This window comes from Electrona antarctica, assembly GCF_951216825.1.
Source record: "Electrona antarctica genome assembly, chromosome: 8".
Taxonomy (NCBI): domain Eukaryota; kingdom Metazoa; phylum Chordata; class Actinopteri; order Myctophiformes; family Myctophidae; genus Electrona; species Electrona antarctica.
In genome coordinates, this window is record NC_136789.1 from 4997237 (window position 1) to 5014049 (window position 16813).

The window sequence follows — 16813 nt, forward strand, 5'->3', positions numbered from 1 at the left end:
TCTCAGCCTCTCTGTAAAACATTGAAATTAAATACTAAAGTCGGGTTACAACTGGTTGTCAATGGTGACGTAATTACGATACGTTTCAATATTGGTTGGGTAACAGGTAACGTATGTATGTAAGTTGAAAGTACTATACTGTGGTCAGCTGGCTTTATGTGCTTATGCTTGGTATGTATTGTACTGATGTTGATGGTGACGTAATTAGGATATGTTTCAGTGTCGGGTGAATTAAAGGTCACCATCAAAAGCCAGTTATAACCTGGCATTGATACATATCGTAATTACATCACCATCAATACCTACCAAGCATACACGTGCATTCGTACCAGCACGACCACAATACTTGCGTGCTCTGCTTGTGCAAGTAAAGAGGATAATTCAAGCTTGGCCTAGAGCTGCAATGTTGGTGAGTTTAACATTGTTTAATACAAGCAGATCGCAAACGCAAAGTGGGGAGTCAATGGAGGGTATTGCAACTCTAGATTCTTCCCATTATAAAAAAAATCTAGAGTTGCAAATTGCGGCCAAGGAGACCCACTCGACCTGTATTCATCCGACAGACTCCACACCAGGCACAGATCTGCCCTGAGCCCTCCCTCACCCAACGAATGGTTAAGATACATGGGGACATATGAACCTTTTATAGAATGACTGGAACGATGCCCTTGGGGCAATGAACTAGTCTGTACCCGTCTGTCTGTGATCTCTGCCTGTGACCCTTTTATGCCAATTACGGACTTTGAGATCCCTGTATCCGTCTGCCTGTGACCCTTTTATACCCACATGGAGATCTCTGTATCCGTATTTTCTCCTGTGTCCAAGCCCATGCACTGAACTTAGATTTAAGTTTCACACAGAACATATTTCGATGGTGATAATGTGGTTGTGCTTTTAGGTGAGTGCCAGCACAGAGAACTCCTGTACAGTAATCTTCATGCTGGCATATGAAGACATCAAGCACACCTACAATAGTACGTAAACTGAAGTAGCATGCCATTGTTCCAAGAAAGGTTTTGGTGGCCTCATGTCAATGCAAAGAAAAAAAAACTAACTGGACCTTTAATGAAGAAGTTTACTGATCTTATAAAAATATAAATACTCCACTGATTTAATTTACAGATTTCAACAAGACATCAGTATTAAGTTGTAGGCCTACATGTTCTAGCTCTAATAGAGTTTCAAGTGTCCAGTGACACGATCAACTAGATCAGCAGGGCCTGGTCCAACTCCCAACACAGTGCGCGATCCTGGTGCAATCTGTGTCCTTCCGGCATCCTGGATGAGGCTGACAGGCAACCCCACCTCTTTGGCATGGCGCAGAAGATCGAGCAAGCTCTCCTCATCAGGGGCCTTCACGACCACCTTGGGTTGACCACAGTATTCCCACTGTTTGAGCATGTCTGGGTTCCTGCGCTGGACCTGCTTGTAGGCCGACACGGCAGCATGGGAGCATTGAGCTGCAACCTTCCCTTTCCCCATCTTCAGGTCATTTCGGACAACGAGAATCATCTTGAACTCGCCGCCTTCTCCCATGACACTGTCTGTGCTATTCCCATTCTCCATGGCTACTGCAAGGCTTTTGGATGACTGGCCAATCCGGGCTCGTAAATGCCATCCAAGACAAAGTCCACAGCTCAATCCAGCTACAATTCCGAAGACCAAAGGGGAATTCAAGGTTTCCATTCATGAACCTACACAAAAACAAAGTGTTAAAGATATGTAATGCGATCTTATAGAAGTATGTAATGTGTCATAACGTTAATATGTCGTCATATAATCTATTGATCTATGATATCAATCATTGTTTATGTGTTAATATATTACGTTGACATAACATTTATAGCATGTCATCATCATCATCATCATCTGTCTGCAATATGTCTGTTAAAAATAACTACCTTTAAGGCAGCAACATTTAGTTGTGTCCGGGTTGTGTCATTATTTACAACTACACTGTTAGTATTGAATAATATGTAATGTACAACCTCGCTTCTATCACGTTGTAAAAACAAAACATACCTGTGTGTAGCGGCTAGGGCTAGACCAAACTTTGCATTGCCACGCTTCCTTGTTCTTCTTCGGTCGCTTACTGATGACGTATGACGTCAAATATTAATGTTCAGTTCACGTCGGCGTCGTCGGATAACGTTCAGGTTTTTACAAATTACATAATTTACACAAAATAATTTACAAAAGTACAAACTAGCTTATAAATGTTGAATTGATATGGCTTGTTTGTTTTTGATTGGTTGAAGTATTTATTAACAGTTTGCAGAATGTATTTCAAGCACAACTCAATACAAAAAAAACTGTTAACTGGTGTTCTGGTGTATCGAATCTTGCAGGCATAGACTGTAGAAAATAGATTGCAAGAAGATGCTGTATCCTACTCTGTCGTCAAACTACTACACTACTTTGTAGTACTCAACGTGATAATTTCATTTCAACATGCTTTTAATATATGCAAAGTGAAATAGGCCTATAAGAATGTAATACTGTACGTAATGTAAGTATTGTAATTGTAAATTGTAAGTACTGTACTGTAGGCTACAGCCGGGCCACGGGCCACACTCATGGCCCCATGGATTCACTGACGCTATGAGTCTGGCCCCGCCCGGCTAGACCTATGCTACGTCATGTTGTGATTAATTTAGCACACGAAATAAGCTATTAGGTTTGGTATCTCCCCAACACCCAACTAGATCCCCATGAAATGAAATGAAATGAAATCTATATTTACCCAGGGTATCTGGGCTAAGCTCAAGAACTTGTTTCCAGCCAGGCCCTGCTCATAGAACACATTTCATCGTAGTGGTTGATGCCTTGTTCAAGGGCATTTCAGCGGTGGTAATTTTAACGTGTCGGACGGCTGGTTCGAACTGGGAACCTTCCGGTATCTAGACCGCGCCGCTATCCGTTCGGCCACCGCTGCCTTACGCATGTCCTTATTTGCTTATTTGCTTTGTGCAAGTAGGTGTCGCTGACTGGCTGTGTTTGACACCTGACTTCTGGTGGGTCGCATTTGTCAATGTTTTGTAATCTTATGCACTGGACAGTATTATAGTCAGAACACAATATGTTCCTCCCTGCTACTCAGAATGGAGCCCGGTGAAAAAAACAGAAATGTTGATCTAAAGTTTGTAAAGACTGTACATTGAATATATTGAATCAGAATATGTGCCATTATAGGCCTGACAATATATGAAGATCACGACACTGACCTCATCAAACCCTGGAAAAATAAGGCCCGGCCCTACTTGGGCCCTCATCAAACCCTGTACACTCAAGACACTGCCACCCTTAGATCTCCATATGGAGCTGACCTGTTCTGACATTCCATAATGTTTATCTGACCTCATCAAACCCTGTACACTCAAGACATGCTCCATATATGGCCAGTACAGAATTCATTCCATATAATAATAATCTTTGTTGTCCCGAAGGATATTCGTCTTCACAGTCTGTTCAAACACCCACATCAAAAACAACACAACACCAAGACAATACAAAAAACATGAGGTCCCCCCTGTACAGAACCATCCTATCGGCGGGGCAGTTTGTTTAATGGCTGAGGGAACAAAACGCTGATCAGTGTCATTTGATATTGAAAGTGCTAGCCGTGGGCACGGTGGCACAGTTGGTAGTGCTGTTGGAGGGGGAAAGGAACTGGTTGGAATAACGTGTTTATTTCCACACGCTACGTCCAACCAGGGAAACTCCCCCTGTCAGGAGCAACTTGGACACTCAGTAGATGTGGCCAACTACTTGATCATCTTCTTTACAAACATAGCAACAACGCTGGTTAACAATCTGCCCTCCCACTCTGGGCTCTTTGGTGTAGAGCACATTAAAACCTTCTACAGAAACCTAGGTGTTTGTAAAGACGATTTTAAATGAGTTATGGTAACAACTGATGAGGTACTTAAGAAACTGAGTGCCCTCCAACCCCACAAGGCCACTGGCCATGACAATATTCCCTCCAAATTTCTCAGAGACTCAGCCATCTCTATAGCTCCAATCATCACCCACATAGTAAACCTCTCCATCAAACAGGGACAGGTCCCCCTAGATTTCAAACTGGCCAAAGTAACCCCCCTGCACAAGAAAGGGAGTAAATTAGACCCCGGCAACTACCGCCCTATTTCTATTCTAAGCTCCATCTCGAAAGTGATGGAAAAAATAGTCTATGAACAGGTTGAAAAGTATCGTGCCACTAATAAATTATTGTACGAGTTCCAATCTGGCTTCAGAACATCCCACTCCACTGACACATGCCTTCTCTATTTGAGCGACCACATCAAACAAGAGGTGGACGCTGGCAAATACTGCGGCATGGTCATGCTGGACCTCCAAAAGGCTTTTGACACCGTGAACCACTCCATACTGGTTAACAAGCTAAAAGCAATTGGTTTCGATAGCACATCAGTGAGCTGGATGCAATCCTACCTGGAGGGGAGAGAACAGATGGTGGAAGTGAACGGAACACTGTCCCCCCCCCTCCCAGTGAGCTGTGGCGTTCCACAAGGAAGCATACTAGGGCCTCTACTGTTCCTAATATATGTTAACGACATGACTTCAGCTTGTGACTGCAACTTGTTCCTGTTCGCAGATGACTCGGCACTGCTGGTCTCGGACAGGGACAAACTGCAGGTTGAAAATGCCCTCAGCTCTGAACTCGGTAGAATCTGCACCTGGCTCGCTGATAACAAACTATCTTTACACCTGGGAAAAACTGAATCCATTCTCTTTGGATCTAATAGTAATCTCAGCAAGGCAAATGGCTTCTTGGTTAGAGTGGGTGACAATGTTATCACACGTAAAGATGAAATTACCTACCTAGGTTCCATCCTGGAGGCTAATCTTTCCGGTGATAAAATGGCCACCAACGTAATCAAAAAAGTCAACCAAAGAACAAGATTCCTTTACAGGATCTCCTCACTGGTCGACAAAAACACCTTGAAGACCTTAACAGGAGCCCTTGTACAAGGCTTCTTTGACTATGCATGCACCTCCTGGTACCACAGCACCTCAAAGGCCCTTAAAACTAGGCTCCAGACCTCCCAAAACAAACTGGTCAGGCTCCTACTTGGCCTCACCCCCCGAACCCACCTCACCCCTGCCCACTTTGACAGACTGGCATGGCTTAGGGTCGGCGACAGAGTACAGCATCTTGCAATGGGTCTGGTCCACAAGATTCGATACTCCACCAAGATACCCATGTACCTGTGTAGATACTTCCTTAATGTTAACGAAGTCCACACCCACAACACCAGAGGGAGTGCAACGAACCATGTTCAACCCAGATTCGGCACAAACAAGGGACTAAATTCTTTTCGCTCCTATGCCACCAAAATGTGGAACGCCCTACCAACAGTCATTAAGACATGCGAATCCCTTGACTCCTTCAAAACCGCTCTCAAAGGGCACCTACGGACGGCTGCAATTCGAAACTGGCCCCTGTAAAATCGGAATCCCTCAAACACGGACGCAAGGACAACACAAGAGACGGTCGCGGCCACACAGCCAACTCAAGGTATGGCCACTGAGCCGACTTGGGGACCCAACGCAAGGACAACACAAGAGACGGTTACGGCCACACAGCCAACTCAAGGTACGGCCACTGAGCCGACTTGGGGACCCAACACAAGAGATGGTCACGGCCACACAGCCAACTCAAGGTACGGCCACGGAGCCGACTTGGGGACCCAACGCAGCTCCTCCAAGGAAAACAAACAAATGAACGCTCCTATGCCACCAAAATGTGGAACGCCCTACCAACAGTCATTAAGACATGCGAATCCCTTGACTCCTTCAAAACCGCTCTCAAAGGGCACCTACGGATGGCTGCAATTCGAAACTGGCCCCCGTAAATTCTGAATCCCCCCCACCGCCCCCCCCCCCCCCCCCCTTTTTCCCCTCACTGTATATGTTTCTTTTCCCTTTTTACCTCCATTATGATGAATTCCTGTACTGTTCTTTGTCTATATAGAAGTGTCTATTTGTACGTCTCTAAATGTTTTGATGAATTGAACATGGTGGACCCTGTTGTAAACAAGTGTAATGCTTAATTGGGTCGTCCACTCACAGTTAACAGCCTTTGTATTGAGTTTGTGCTTGAAATGTACTGTAATTCTGCAAACTGTTAATACAATTTTCAATCAATCAATCAAAGCATGAAGGAAGCATGAGTTCAAGTCTGTTGCTCTCCCCATGTCCCCCATATATGGGGACTAGGTTGGCGGAGGGTGTGTAGAGCCCAGGATCACATTAGATAATTGACACAGGGGTGAAAAATGGGTTACAAAATCGTGGGATAAAAATTATTAAAAAAAAGTGCTAGCCGTGTGATAGCCTTGTTATTTCAGAAAGTGTGGGTGTAGGAAGTCCGATGATCTTAGGTCGCATTCACACCTCTAAATTCGGTAGACTCGATGCGAATGGGTGGAGAAGTTGCATCATTTTTGCATATTTAATTTGCTGCGTTTGCCTTCACACTGCGCTGTCATCCGCAGCAATTGGAAACGCAGCAAGGACCTTTATCAATGTGTTCAATTCATAAACTACACAGTGAAATCTATGGTGCATGTTAAAATATAGGACGCAAAGTGACTATGTGCATGGATGCAGTGTGTTGTCGCGGAGAGACGGGGACTGGACTTTGTGTGTGTGTGCGTGCGTACGTGCACATACTGTTATTTTGGGCACATTGTGGAGGCACAGCGGAGAAGGGAGCACAAAATGAATTATCCAACGTTTATCCTCATTCAACCACGTCTATCCACGGTAACATGACATCTTTGCACTGCGTAAAATATGCCCTCTCAGTCACCAACTGTGTTTGCTCCTCACGTTTCAGTTCCTATATTTGATGCAATTGCATTCACACCTTAGTGAATCAAAGTCAGGTGCACTTGGAAGCGAAACGAAAACCCAGTTTTTTGTGAACTAGAATGCGATTGTTTGATCCGCATCAGACTTCGATTGAGCCTTCACACCTGCCAAACGAAGTGCACTTTCTGACAATACGAAGCAGGATTTGTTTTAATCGCAGTAAAGCATTCTTGTGTGAATGCGACCTTAGAAGCAATACGGTTAATACTGAAGTTTGTTTCTGTTGGGTATGGACAGTATGGCGTAGAAACATGCAGAACAGTACAACAGAACAGGTTGAATAATGCTTTTGTACAATAATAGCAGAAGATGAGGAGCAACAGATAATGATCTTAACTTACGGATTACATGGAGTCTTTGCTGAAAACGTGACAGATAGATGGAAAGATGTAATGTGTTGATCAAACCTAAGTCTATTGTCCAGAGTGAGGCTAATACAGTCATTTGTGTATAGTGTGTAGAGGAAAGGACTGAGCCTGAGGACACAACCCCTTGTGTTGGTGATAACAGTTGATGAAAATGATGTACCTACTTTAACTGTTTGTGGTCTATTACTCAAAAGGTTGTGAGTCCAGTGGATGAGGAGTGGAGGAATGTTGAGGAGGTGCAGTTTATTGATGGTGTTGAAAGCAGTTCAGTCAGGACAACTCAAGAATGGATGTAATGTATATTTATTGAATACAAATGAGCAATATATTTATTATGGTTTGGCGATTAATTGGATCTGCTTTTAGGTACTGAGATCAAACGCATCAGTCCCAACCATAGGGACTCCGAATCCCCCGTACCTAACAGCAGATCCAAAACGACAGGTGGTAGCTGGGGTGGAGGAGGGTGAGCAGCAAAAGTTTAAGCAGGCAGCAGCACAGCAGTGTCAGTGTGCAGCAGCAAGTAAGCAAGCAGATTGAGCAGTGCAAACTTCCAGTTTAAATAGCCGGTATGAAAATGGGATGAGTGTGTGATTGGATGAAGTGAATCATGTGAACGTGATGCTGAGTTTCCTGGCTGAATTCGCTCTGCGCCTGTCTGTGACACTGTGACAGGCGCGATGCCCATAACTGAAATCAACAAAAAGAAGAGTGGCAAAATTGTCCGAAGAAGATGCTGGAGAAGGGAATGAAGGAGGCATGCCACAGCATCCTCTGTCCCCCTCTTTGCCCTATAGGCGAACTGGAAAGGGTCCAGCTGTGACCTGACAGCTGGCAGAATGATGTTCAGGATCAGTCTAGGCATTTCATGATTATTGGAGTTAGAGCATCAGGTCTATAATGGTTCTGAGGGGCATGGTTTCTTGGGTACCGGTATGACTGTGGATGTTTTCCAGAGGGTTGCTATGGATGCTGTCCTGTAGGACTCCCAGAAGAATGAGAAGATGGAGTGAAGGATGGAGTAGAGCAAAGAAAAAAGGGTACAACACTTTTTTTGTTTTTCCTCTTTCTAATTATTTGATCGGCCCAAAACATTGTGTTTATTGTCATGATTTGTCACAACAAGAGTTGGCTTTGTCTAAGGGTTAAATGTCTTTAAATAAATTTTGAAACGTCTATGGGAAAAATTAATGGGGAATTCTCTTCTGGGCCTGTCGTCGTCATGAAAGGGGCCGGTACTGCGACACTCTATATCGGGACATCAGTCTGCTGACAGTAGGCCTACAGTATGTATTGAGTTCTTTCTGGAGTAAGTAATTTCTTTATTTTTCTACAGACTGTTATATTTGAACTGCAGACTACCACTCAACACTAAACTATAGGTCTGATGTCCTGTTAGTGGTCTTCAACTCTGAATTGAACACTACAATCCCTGCAAGACAAGCTCAGCCCTCCCCTCAAGATCAATCGGTCAAGCTTCTGATGTTTGTGGACGACACAACCCTCATTGGATTAATCTCCAGTGGGAACAAGTCTGCCTGGAGATGGGAGGTTGAACCCTTGGAGTGCATGCACCTGTTCGGTCTGATCAACACTCTTCAGCAGACTGTAGAGATGGTGCTGGTGATGCTCTTCAGTTAAGAGCCTACCAGCCCCTACCCCCGGCGCACAGTGTCCCTGAACACTGTGGCGTCATTCAGATTTCTATAGGGACCAAGATGTTCTTCCTGCTGCAGCAGCTGAAGAAATTCAATTTGCCATCTCTCCGGGACAAGGAAATGTACTACTAGAAAGCAAACAAGACACAAGACTCACACACGTGTATGCACGCACACACACGTCACACGCACGCACGCATGCACGCACACACACACATGCTACTACAATGAGAGTGTGATTGTACATTTAACTTTCAGAGTTTAATTACCACTCAGGACTTTACCGTGTTGTGTGTCACATCCTGTTTTTGCAATACAATACAGTGCAATGTGGAATAAAAGTGCAATATTGACATCATATTTATCTTTATATTTACTCAATGCAATTTATACACTATATTTGGGAACTACTTATGTATATATTTTTTTATTCGCTAAACATTTCACAGAGACAAACTCGTGCATACAAAGATACCTGACAATAAAAATCTGGAGATGGCTGTCGCAAATGTAGCAGTTTAGCGTTTAAACCCACTTCTACCCATACCCAACCACATGATGACACTTCACATCTTCTGCTTCTACTCATGACCCAAAAACTCTGATGTCCTGGAATGTTTTCTCACTTTTGCAAAGAGCCGTACGTGGTCTCTTTACCCATGTGTTATTCATATTCTATTCTATATGAAGCCTACTTAGAACTGAGAAGTGTTAGAAGTGTGATCCAGGAAAGTGATCTACTTATTTATAGAGACGTAGTTAGTCTGGTTCCCTTCAGGTTCTACTTGGCAAATGATGTCTATGTCTATCTCTGTCTCTGCCTTCCTGTCTCTCTCTCTCTAGTCAGTCTGCATCCCCTCCCCCGATAAACCTCAAACTAGCTATCCCCTCCTGGCCCCCTCCATCACCACACCCACACCACACACACAAGCTATGATGGAGTTCATGTATAGCTTACTTTTGCCCTACATTGCCACTGGTGCTCCGCCAGAAGTTTATTTGAACACAGATACACCCTGGATTAAAGATCTTCTGAATGGTGAGTTGCTTTATTATTGGTAACCGCTACAAATTCATTTAGATAGTCGATATAGAACCCAAGATTGTGGTACTTTCTCTACTAACTCTACAATTCACCATCATTATGCTTGTAGTTTACATTTTGTAAAATATAAATTTTCTCAGCCCACAGTATATTTAGCTTTTGTTGGGCTTTAGTTATGCTCTCAGCCAAAGCATGGTATTGGTTCAACACATCTCATGTAGTCTGTTGTTTTGGTGGAAGAGATTGCGCAATCAAGCCCTTGTTTTTGCACTACAACTAGCTACCACAAGGATTATTGTTGGTGTCTTGAAATTATGATAGTGGATTATGATATTACATAAACAAATTGTGTCGTCATTGACTTTAAAATACTCATTGTTAATGATGTTTGAGATGTCTGTTTGCACCGTAGTCAATTTCCACCACTTTGAACTATGACCAAGCCACACAGGCTCTGTTGACGCACTTGTTGAGCACTTTTATTGGAGTATGCTTTGTTGTCCTTGTTACAAAAAGGATGGGGTGGATGCCATAATTATGCCTGACACATTTTTACTGTGATAGCTTTCTTTTCCTTTTTTTTATAATAATAATAATCAAAGGTAGGGTAAGATAAGTCTGTAAATAAATTTGTATTCTGATAGTAATCATTGAATAACAAGGGTTATCTCCAACTCTCCAGCTCTTAAACTCATAAACTAAGGTCGGGATACCTAAAAATGTAACTTTCATAATTCATAAACGGGTACTCTCTCATAATTGGATGAAATCGGCAACCCATCTGAAAATGCATTTTCTGTTTATTTAAAAGACAGGGATACAACTGTTACTGAACAAACAGTCTATACACTCTATACAGCTGATTACTAGGCATATAAGAATAAAGCTCTTTGACATTTTCACACAAAAGACTTGTGCTTGTGCTTTGAAATGTAGTTCTGTTTTGTTGTGTTCCCCAGTTGAGCATTTTATGCTTATTGCTTATGTGATTGTCAATTAACACTCAAAGCACTAATTGTGTCAGTCAGTTCATGGAGCTGGGGTGAGTATATCATGAGGTTGCCAAAGAGCCAGGCCTGATTGGGTTACTAGTAATCTGTCACACACAGCATTTGTGCTGTGAACTATTCCACACTTATAAACGCCCATGGGCAGTTGGTGTGTATGTGAGAGTGATATGGTCCTAGTCCTTTCTATGTAAGTTATATCATTTAAATGTCCATATCTGTGTTGGCTCCAAGGTAGATTAAGGAGTGTGCTACTGCACATAGTGTTTAAAGTCCAATTTCTTCTCTCGGCAGGTCTCCATCATTGCTTGATGAGATGTATCTCAGAGACGTTTAGCAGCCAAGGATCAGCACAGCGGACAGCCCACAGGTAAAACAACAAATCAAAGCACTGTTTGATGCATTACAATTAACTGATATCTGTTATTATATTATTAACATGATCTATCTGACATAAGCAGCAAAGAGACACTTTTGGAAAGGTTTTTCTTACATCTACTCTACTGCATGCAATCAGTTACTGCAATAGTGAAATTGAACAGTGAGACCCTATACCGACCCAACTCGTATGACATAAATATGGCAAACACTATCGCTCAAAACAATGACAATACAGTATTTTCTTTCATTGGTTTATATCACTGCATTTATGTTATACCTTTGTGTGTTCATATTTTTGTGTACCTTCCATATTATGTGGGGTCAGACTCAGTCCTGTACATGGGTGAGAGGAAGCAGAGGGACATGGAGGAACGTCACAACCTGGTGTTGTGGAAAAAACCTCTCCTTACACTGCATTACTTTGTTCTGGAACTGCTCATGAAGCTCAGGGAATGCATCATGAGGTGAGATGCATGCCCCCCGCTTCTTCAAATGCTGGCTGTAACTCTGTGGAGTGGTTGGCAGCAATAGGCTTAGCCTTGCGTAGCGATACTAATATCACTGTGTGGATATTAGAAGTCTCGTCCCTCTCAGTGTTAGATTTTTTTCTGCAATGTCCTGCCCCATATTTGCATACTGGGCCCTGGTTTGATACAGCCTGGTTCCAGATTAATCTGGTTGGCTCATCACGACGTCACCACTTCGGTCGTGAAGTCCTCCCACAATTGAGAGGGGCCAGTTTTAATCTGCCTGGGGCAATAATATGCATTGCAAAGGCAGATGAAGGCTGGCTACATGGGCTACAGTAGGCTACTCCTTATGACAGAGTAGCCTACTGTAGCCACCCCCCCCCCCCCCCCCCCCCCGTTGGAGAGCCTCACTGGGGCCTTGGTTCCGACACGTCGGGAAGGCGATATGGACGGCAAGCGACGGGAGCTTGTCGTCAGGAGACTCCTGCTGACATGCTCCAAACACTTTCGAACTGGCCGACAGCCTGGGCTGTCTGGAGCTGCCTTTACCGTTAAATATAATAATAACATTTATTATTATTATTACATATTAAATGATGTTGTGCCGCACAACATAAACCCTGAAAATGTTGCGCGCATGTGCACTATGGGGGACCCCAAAAAAATTACCGGCCCAGCTGGGGCCCTCGTGGGAGTTAATCCGTCCCTGCGGGAGATGCATAACGACACAGATATTATAGGTGCAGTAAAAGGTTAGGCCTACATTTACAAAATCATGGCATGTGTTTTCATGGTACATAGGTATGTCAAACACACACACACACACACACACACACACACACACACAGTCACACACACACACACACACACACACACACAGTCACACACACACACACACACAGTCACACAGTCACACACGCACGTGCGCACACACGCACGCGCGCACGCACTATTGACAGCGTGCTTCAGACAGGAGTCGTCCTTGAGTGTCTCATTGCTATTTGCTAGTATCAACACAGGCACTCCTTGCTCATAGTTTAGTCTACAGTCAGATCATGTAATGTGCAATAAAATCACTACAGTGTAGCACATGAGACATGACATGTTACCATGTTAGAGGGTCTTATAACACACACACACACACACACACACACACACACACACACACACACACACACACACACACACACACCGGCTCCTACATACAGTAAGAACAATAATTATGCAAATTAAAAGACGTCAGCCGCCTTCCTTCGATGACGAACTCTTCCCGGGCCCGCCCGCCCTGCTGTGTCGCACTTTACTCTCACCTGATAGCCTGTGTTTCTTGAAACATGCGCGGCTCTAAAAGAAGGTCAGCGTGAGTGTGTGCGCTCAGGGAGGCCTTCGCGGTTAGCTGTAGCCTACGAGGACAACATGTTTATTTTCTAAACTACAAGAGGATGTGGTGAGCCACAAGCACCGCGGCAGTGTTCTGCCAGAGAGAACACATGACTGTTTTTACTACTTTACTACTGTGTCTGCTAATTCAACTGCACTGCTAGCATTGAGGAGTGGAGTGGACGATGATCATGATGCTTTATAGATTTATTCCGTGCATGACGGTAAGGCAAGCAGCAGCAGCACGCGGGCTGGATGTTTTGGCTCCATAATTCAACATTCAATTGTATCACCTTTAGATATAAATTACAAGTGAAATGTCGCAGAAGAGTTAAGTTATTGAAGTTGCAATAAGAGGTCGATCAGTTAACCTCCCCTTCATTGCATTTCCATCATAGTTGGCTTGGCTATATCCATTCCAATCCAAAGCAATAAAGATTTCTCCATAAATCTAAACAGAGAGAGAGAGGGGGCCGGGGGGGAGGGGTCAAATGATTGTTTTCATCTTCCCGAGTGCCTCCACCTTTTCATCTCGGCTCATTATCCCCTCTCTTCCCACCCAGTTTCTCTCATCCTCCCCTCAGCTTTAAACACCACTTACTCCTGTCCCTCACTGTCACACACCCTCCCACACCGAACGTGTTCATCATCTTAACTTTTAACTTTCTTGTCCCGTATTATTCAGACTTGGACAACAGAGACGGACGGTGTTTGGTCTACTGCTATTGCTACTTCTCCTCTCCGCTGCTTACCAGGTGGAAGGAACACACCAGAAGGTGGGTAGTGGTATTTCTAAAATAAGTTATTTTGTAGGTTATTTTGGTTCTGTACTAAGTACAGAACCAAAATAACCTACAAAATCATCAAGTACAGTGTACTTGATACATGCTCTGGCACCCTCTTCTTCCTCTCCCTGTCTCTATCTTGTGCATACACGCGCTGCGCGCAGTTGCGCACACAAGCATGGTCTGCAGTTCTGAAACTTGGAGACTTGCCTGAGAGAACAGTTAGTGAATGAATCCGACTAGAAACAAACAGTGCTGTTAAAATGACAGATAGATAGCGGGAATGAAAGCTTGGCACAATTTATACATTTTCAAACCTTTCAAAGTTTAAATGTATTTGATTTTTTTTTATTGATTGAAGAATTTATTAACAGTTTGCAGAATTACAGTACATTTCAAGCACAAACTCAATACAAAGGCTGTTAACTGTGAGTGGACGACCCAATTAAGCATTACACTTGTTTCCAATAGGGTCCACCATGTTCAAATCATCAAAACATTTAGAGACGTACAAATAGACACTTCTATAGACAGAACAGGAATTCATCATAAAGGAGGTAAAAAGGGAAAAGAAACATATACAGTGAGGGAAAAAAAAGGGGTGGGCGGTGGGGGGATTCACGTTCAGCTCCGTTAATTTGTTTGTTTTCCTTGGAGGAGCTGCGTTGGGTCCCCAAGTCGGCTCCGTGGCCGTACCTTGAGTTAGCTGTGTGGCCGTGACCGTCTCTTGTGTTGTCCTTGCGTTGGGTCCCCAAGTCGGCTCAGTGGCCATACCTTGAGTTGGCTGTGTGGCCGCGACCGTCTCTTTGTTGTCCTTGCGTTCGTGTTTGAGGGATTCCGATTTTACAGGGGCCAGTTTCGAATTGCAGCCGTCCGTAGGTGCCCTTTGAGAGCGGTTTTGAAGGAGTCAAGGGATTCGCATGTCTTAATGACAGTTGGTAGGGCGTTCCACATTTTGGTGGCATAGGAGCGAAAATAATTTAGTCCCTTGTTTGTGCCGAATCTGGGTTGTACATGGTTCGTTGCACTCATGGTGTTGTGGGTGTGGACTTCGTTAACATTAAGGAAGTATCTAGACAGGTACATGGGTATCTTGGTGGTGTATTGAATCTTTTGGACCAGACCCATTGCAAGATGCTGTACTCTGTCGTCGACCCTAAGCCATTCCAGCCTGTCGAAGTGGGCAGGGGTGAGGTGGGTTCGGGGGGCGAGGTCAAGTAGGAGCCTGACCAGTTTGTTTTGGGAAGTCTGGAGCCTGGTTTTAAGGGCCTTTGAGGTGCTGTGGTACCAGGAGGTGCATGCATAGTCAAAGAAACCCTGTACAAGGGCTCCTGTTAAGGTCTTCAAGGTGTTTTTGTTGACCAGTGAGGAGATCCTGTAAAGGAATCTTGTTCTATGGTTGATCTTTTTGATTACGTTGGTGGCCATTTTATCACCGGAAAGATTAGCCTCCAGGATGGAACCTAGGTAGGTAATTTCATCTTTACGTGTGATAACATTGTCACCCACTCTAACCAAGAAGCCATTTGCCTTGCTGAGATTACTATTAGAGCCAAAGAGAATGGATTCAGTTTTTCCCAGGTGTAAAGATAGTTTGTTATCAGCGAGCCAGGTGCAGATTCTACCGAGTTCAGAGCTGAGGGCCTTTTCAACCTGCAGTTTGTTCCTGTCCGAGACTAGCAGTGCCGAGTCATCTGCGAACAGGAACAAGTTGCAGTCACAAGCTGAAGCTGATAGTTTATATATTTTTAAAAACCTTGAGTGCCTAGAGCTTGCTTTATATTTCAGGCAGACTTGTTGGCATAACCTCTAACTAACACATTATGGATTGGGGTTGTTTTGTCACAGAGCTTTATTACTCAAAAGTATATACAGTTCAGTACCTAGTTGAATCAATTGCACAAGTCCACTGATAACTCCCCACGCTGCACCAAACCATCGATATTGATTGGGCAGAAAACGGATGCTAAATGGTAGACAAGCCTATAAATTGAGCTTGATTCTGTTTCTTTCCTGCCCAAAGCCATACTACGCGGTGGACATATCCTTTTACAATGTTTAAAGCTGCATTCCGCAACTTTCATGCCCTTACCTGGGTTTTGAACTCGGGTTCCAAGCCCAGAAGTGTATACTATTGAGCAAAATTGGAGAGCTTGTTTAGGAAGGCGAGATATTTCCCTTTCAATTTCATGCAATACCTCTTTCCAGTAGTGGTAGAGCAGGGCTGCCAACACTCCTGGATCCAACCAAATCTCCTGCAGGACCCCTGCATTGTCCTTTCCCCTGGATTTCTCCTGGATTTGGAACACAGGACACCCAGATCCCTGTTTGGGGAGTTCCCCGTTTGGGGAGTCCACCCCCACCCCCACCCAGTCCAATGTTGGCAGCCCTAGTGGTAAGAATACTGGACAACTCACCCCGGTGAGTTGTCTTCACTTTCTGACATGGCGGGGTGAGTTGTCTGTAATTTCCGCTGGGGCGAGTTGGGCGAGAAAGGACGGACAGCTCACCCCGAAAGTCCGGACAACTCACCCCGGTGAGTTGTCTTCACTTTCTGACATTGCGGGGTGAGTTGTCTGTAGCCTACTTTCCCTGACACTCATTACAGTAGGCCTAATTCAATTTCGGATCTAACTATCGGTTCCTACAGACGTGCGCAGTCGCGCTAATTATTTATTTATTTAACAGTAAAATCTGGTGAAACACTGTTGTAAGTAAAGAGTAGAGTAGCCTCGATACCCAGGCTTTCATTTCGTCTGCGCGAAAAATAGGAGTAGAGCGTCTCTCTCTCTCACTCTCTATGCAGCATTGAGGGGGGGGGGGGG

General features: G+C 44.1%; 2 protein-coding genes across 5 annotated transcripts in view; one reads left to right on the top strand and one right to left on the bottom strand.

Annotated features, from left to right (window-relative positions):
- Window positions 1-1057: 1057 nt before the first annotated feature.
- On the bottom strand, window positions 1058-2125 carry ptrh2 (peptidyl-tRNA hydrolase 2). 2 transcript variants are annotated; one of them, XM_079507568.1, is made up of 2 exons: window positions 2023-2125; window positions 1058-1694 (listed from the first exon to the last, which is right to left on the bottom strand). In XM_079507568.1, the coding sequence occupies exon 2, from the start codon at window positions 1684-1686 to the stop codon at window positions 1171-1173; it is 516 nt and encodes a 171-aa protein (XP_079363694.1). In that variant the 5' UTR covers window positions 1687-1694; window positions 2023-2125; the 3' UTR covers window positions 1058-1170. The 2 variants fall into 2 exon arrangements, with proteins under 2 accessions (XP_079363694.1, XP_079363695.1); XM_079507569.1 differs by lacking the exon at window positions 2023-2125 and adding an exon at window positions 1902-1996.
- An 8979-nt stretch (window positions 2126-11104) lies between these two features.
- Window positions 11105-16813, top strand: part of LOC306928488 (vacuole membrane protein 1-like) — an 84510-nt gene continuing 78801 nt past the window's right edge. For 2 of the 3 annotated variants that reach the window (XM_079508647.1, XM_079508649.1), the window contains exons 1-4: window positions 11105-11162; window positions 11267-11342; window positions 11679-11817; window positions 13889-13979. In XM_079508647.1, the coding sequence (XP_079364773.1) occupies window positions 11693-11817; window positions 13889-13979 (216 nt within the window). In that variant the 5' untranslated portion in view covers window positions 11105-11162; window positions 11267-11342; window positions 11679-11692. Of the gene's footprint in view, window positions 11163-11193; window positions 11343-11678; window positions 11818-13888; window positions 13980-16813 lie in introns of those variants that run through there. The other variant, XM_079508648.1, reaches the window with a different exon arrangement.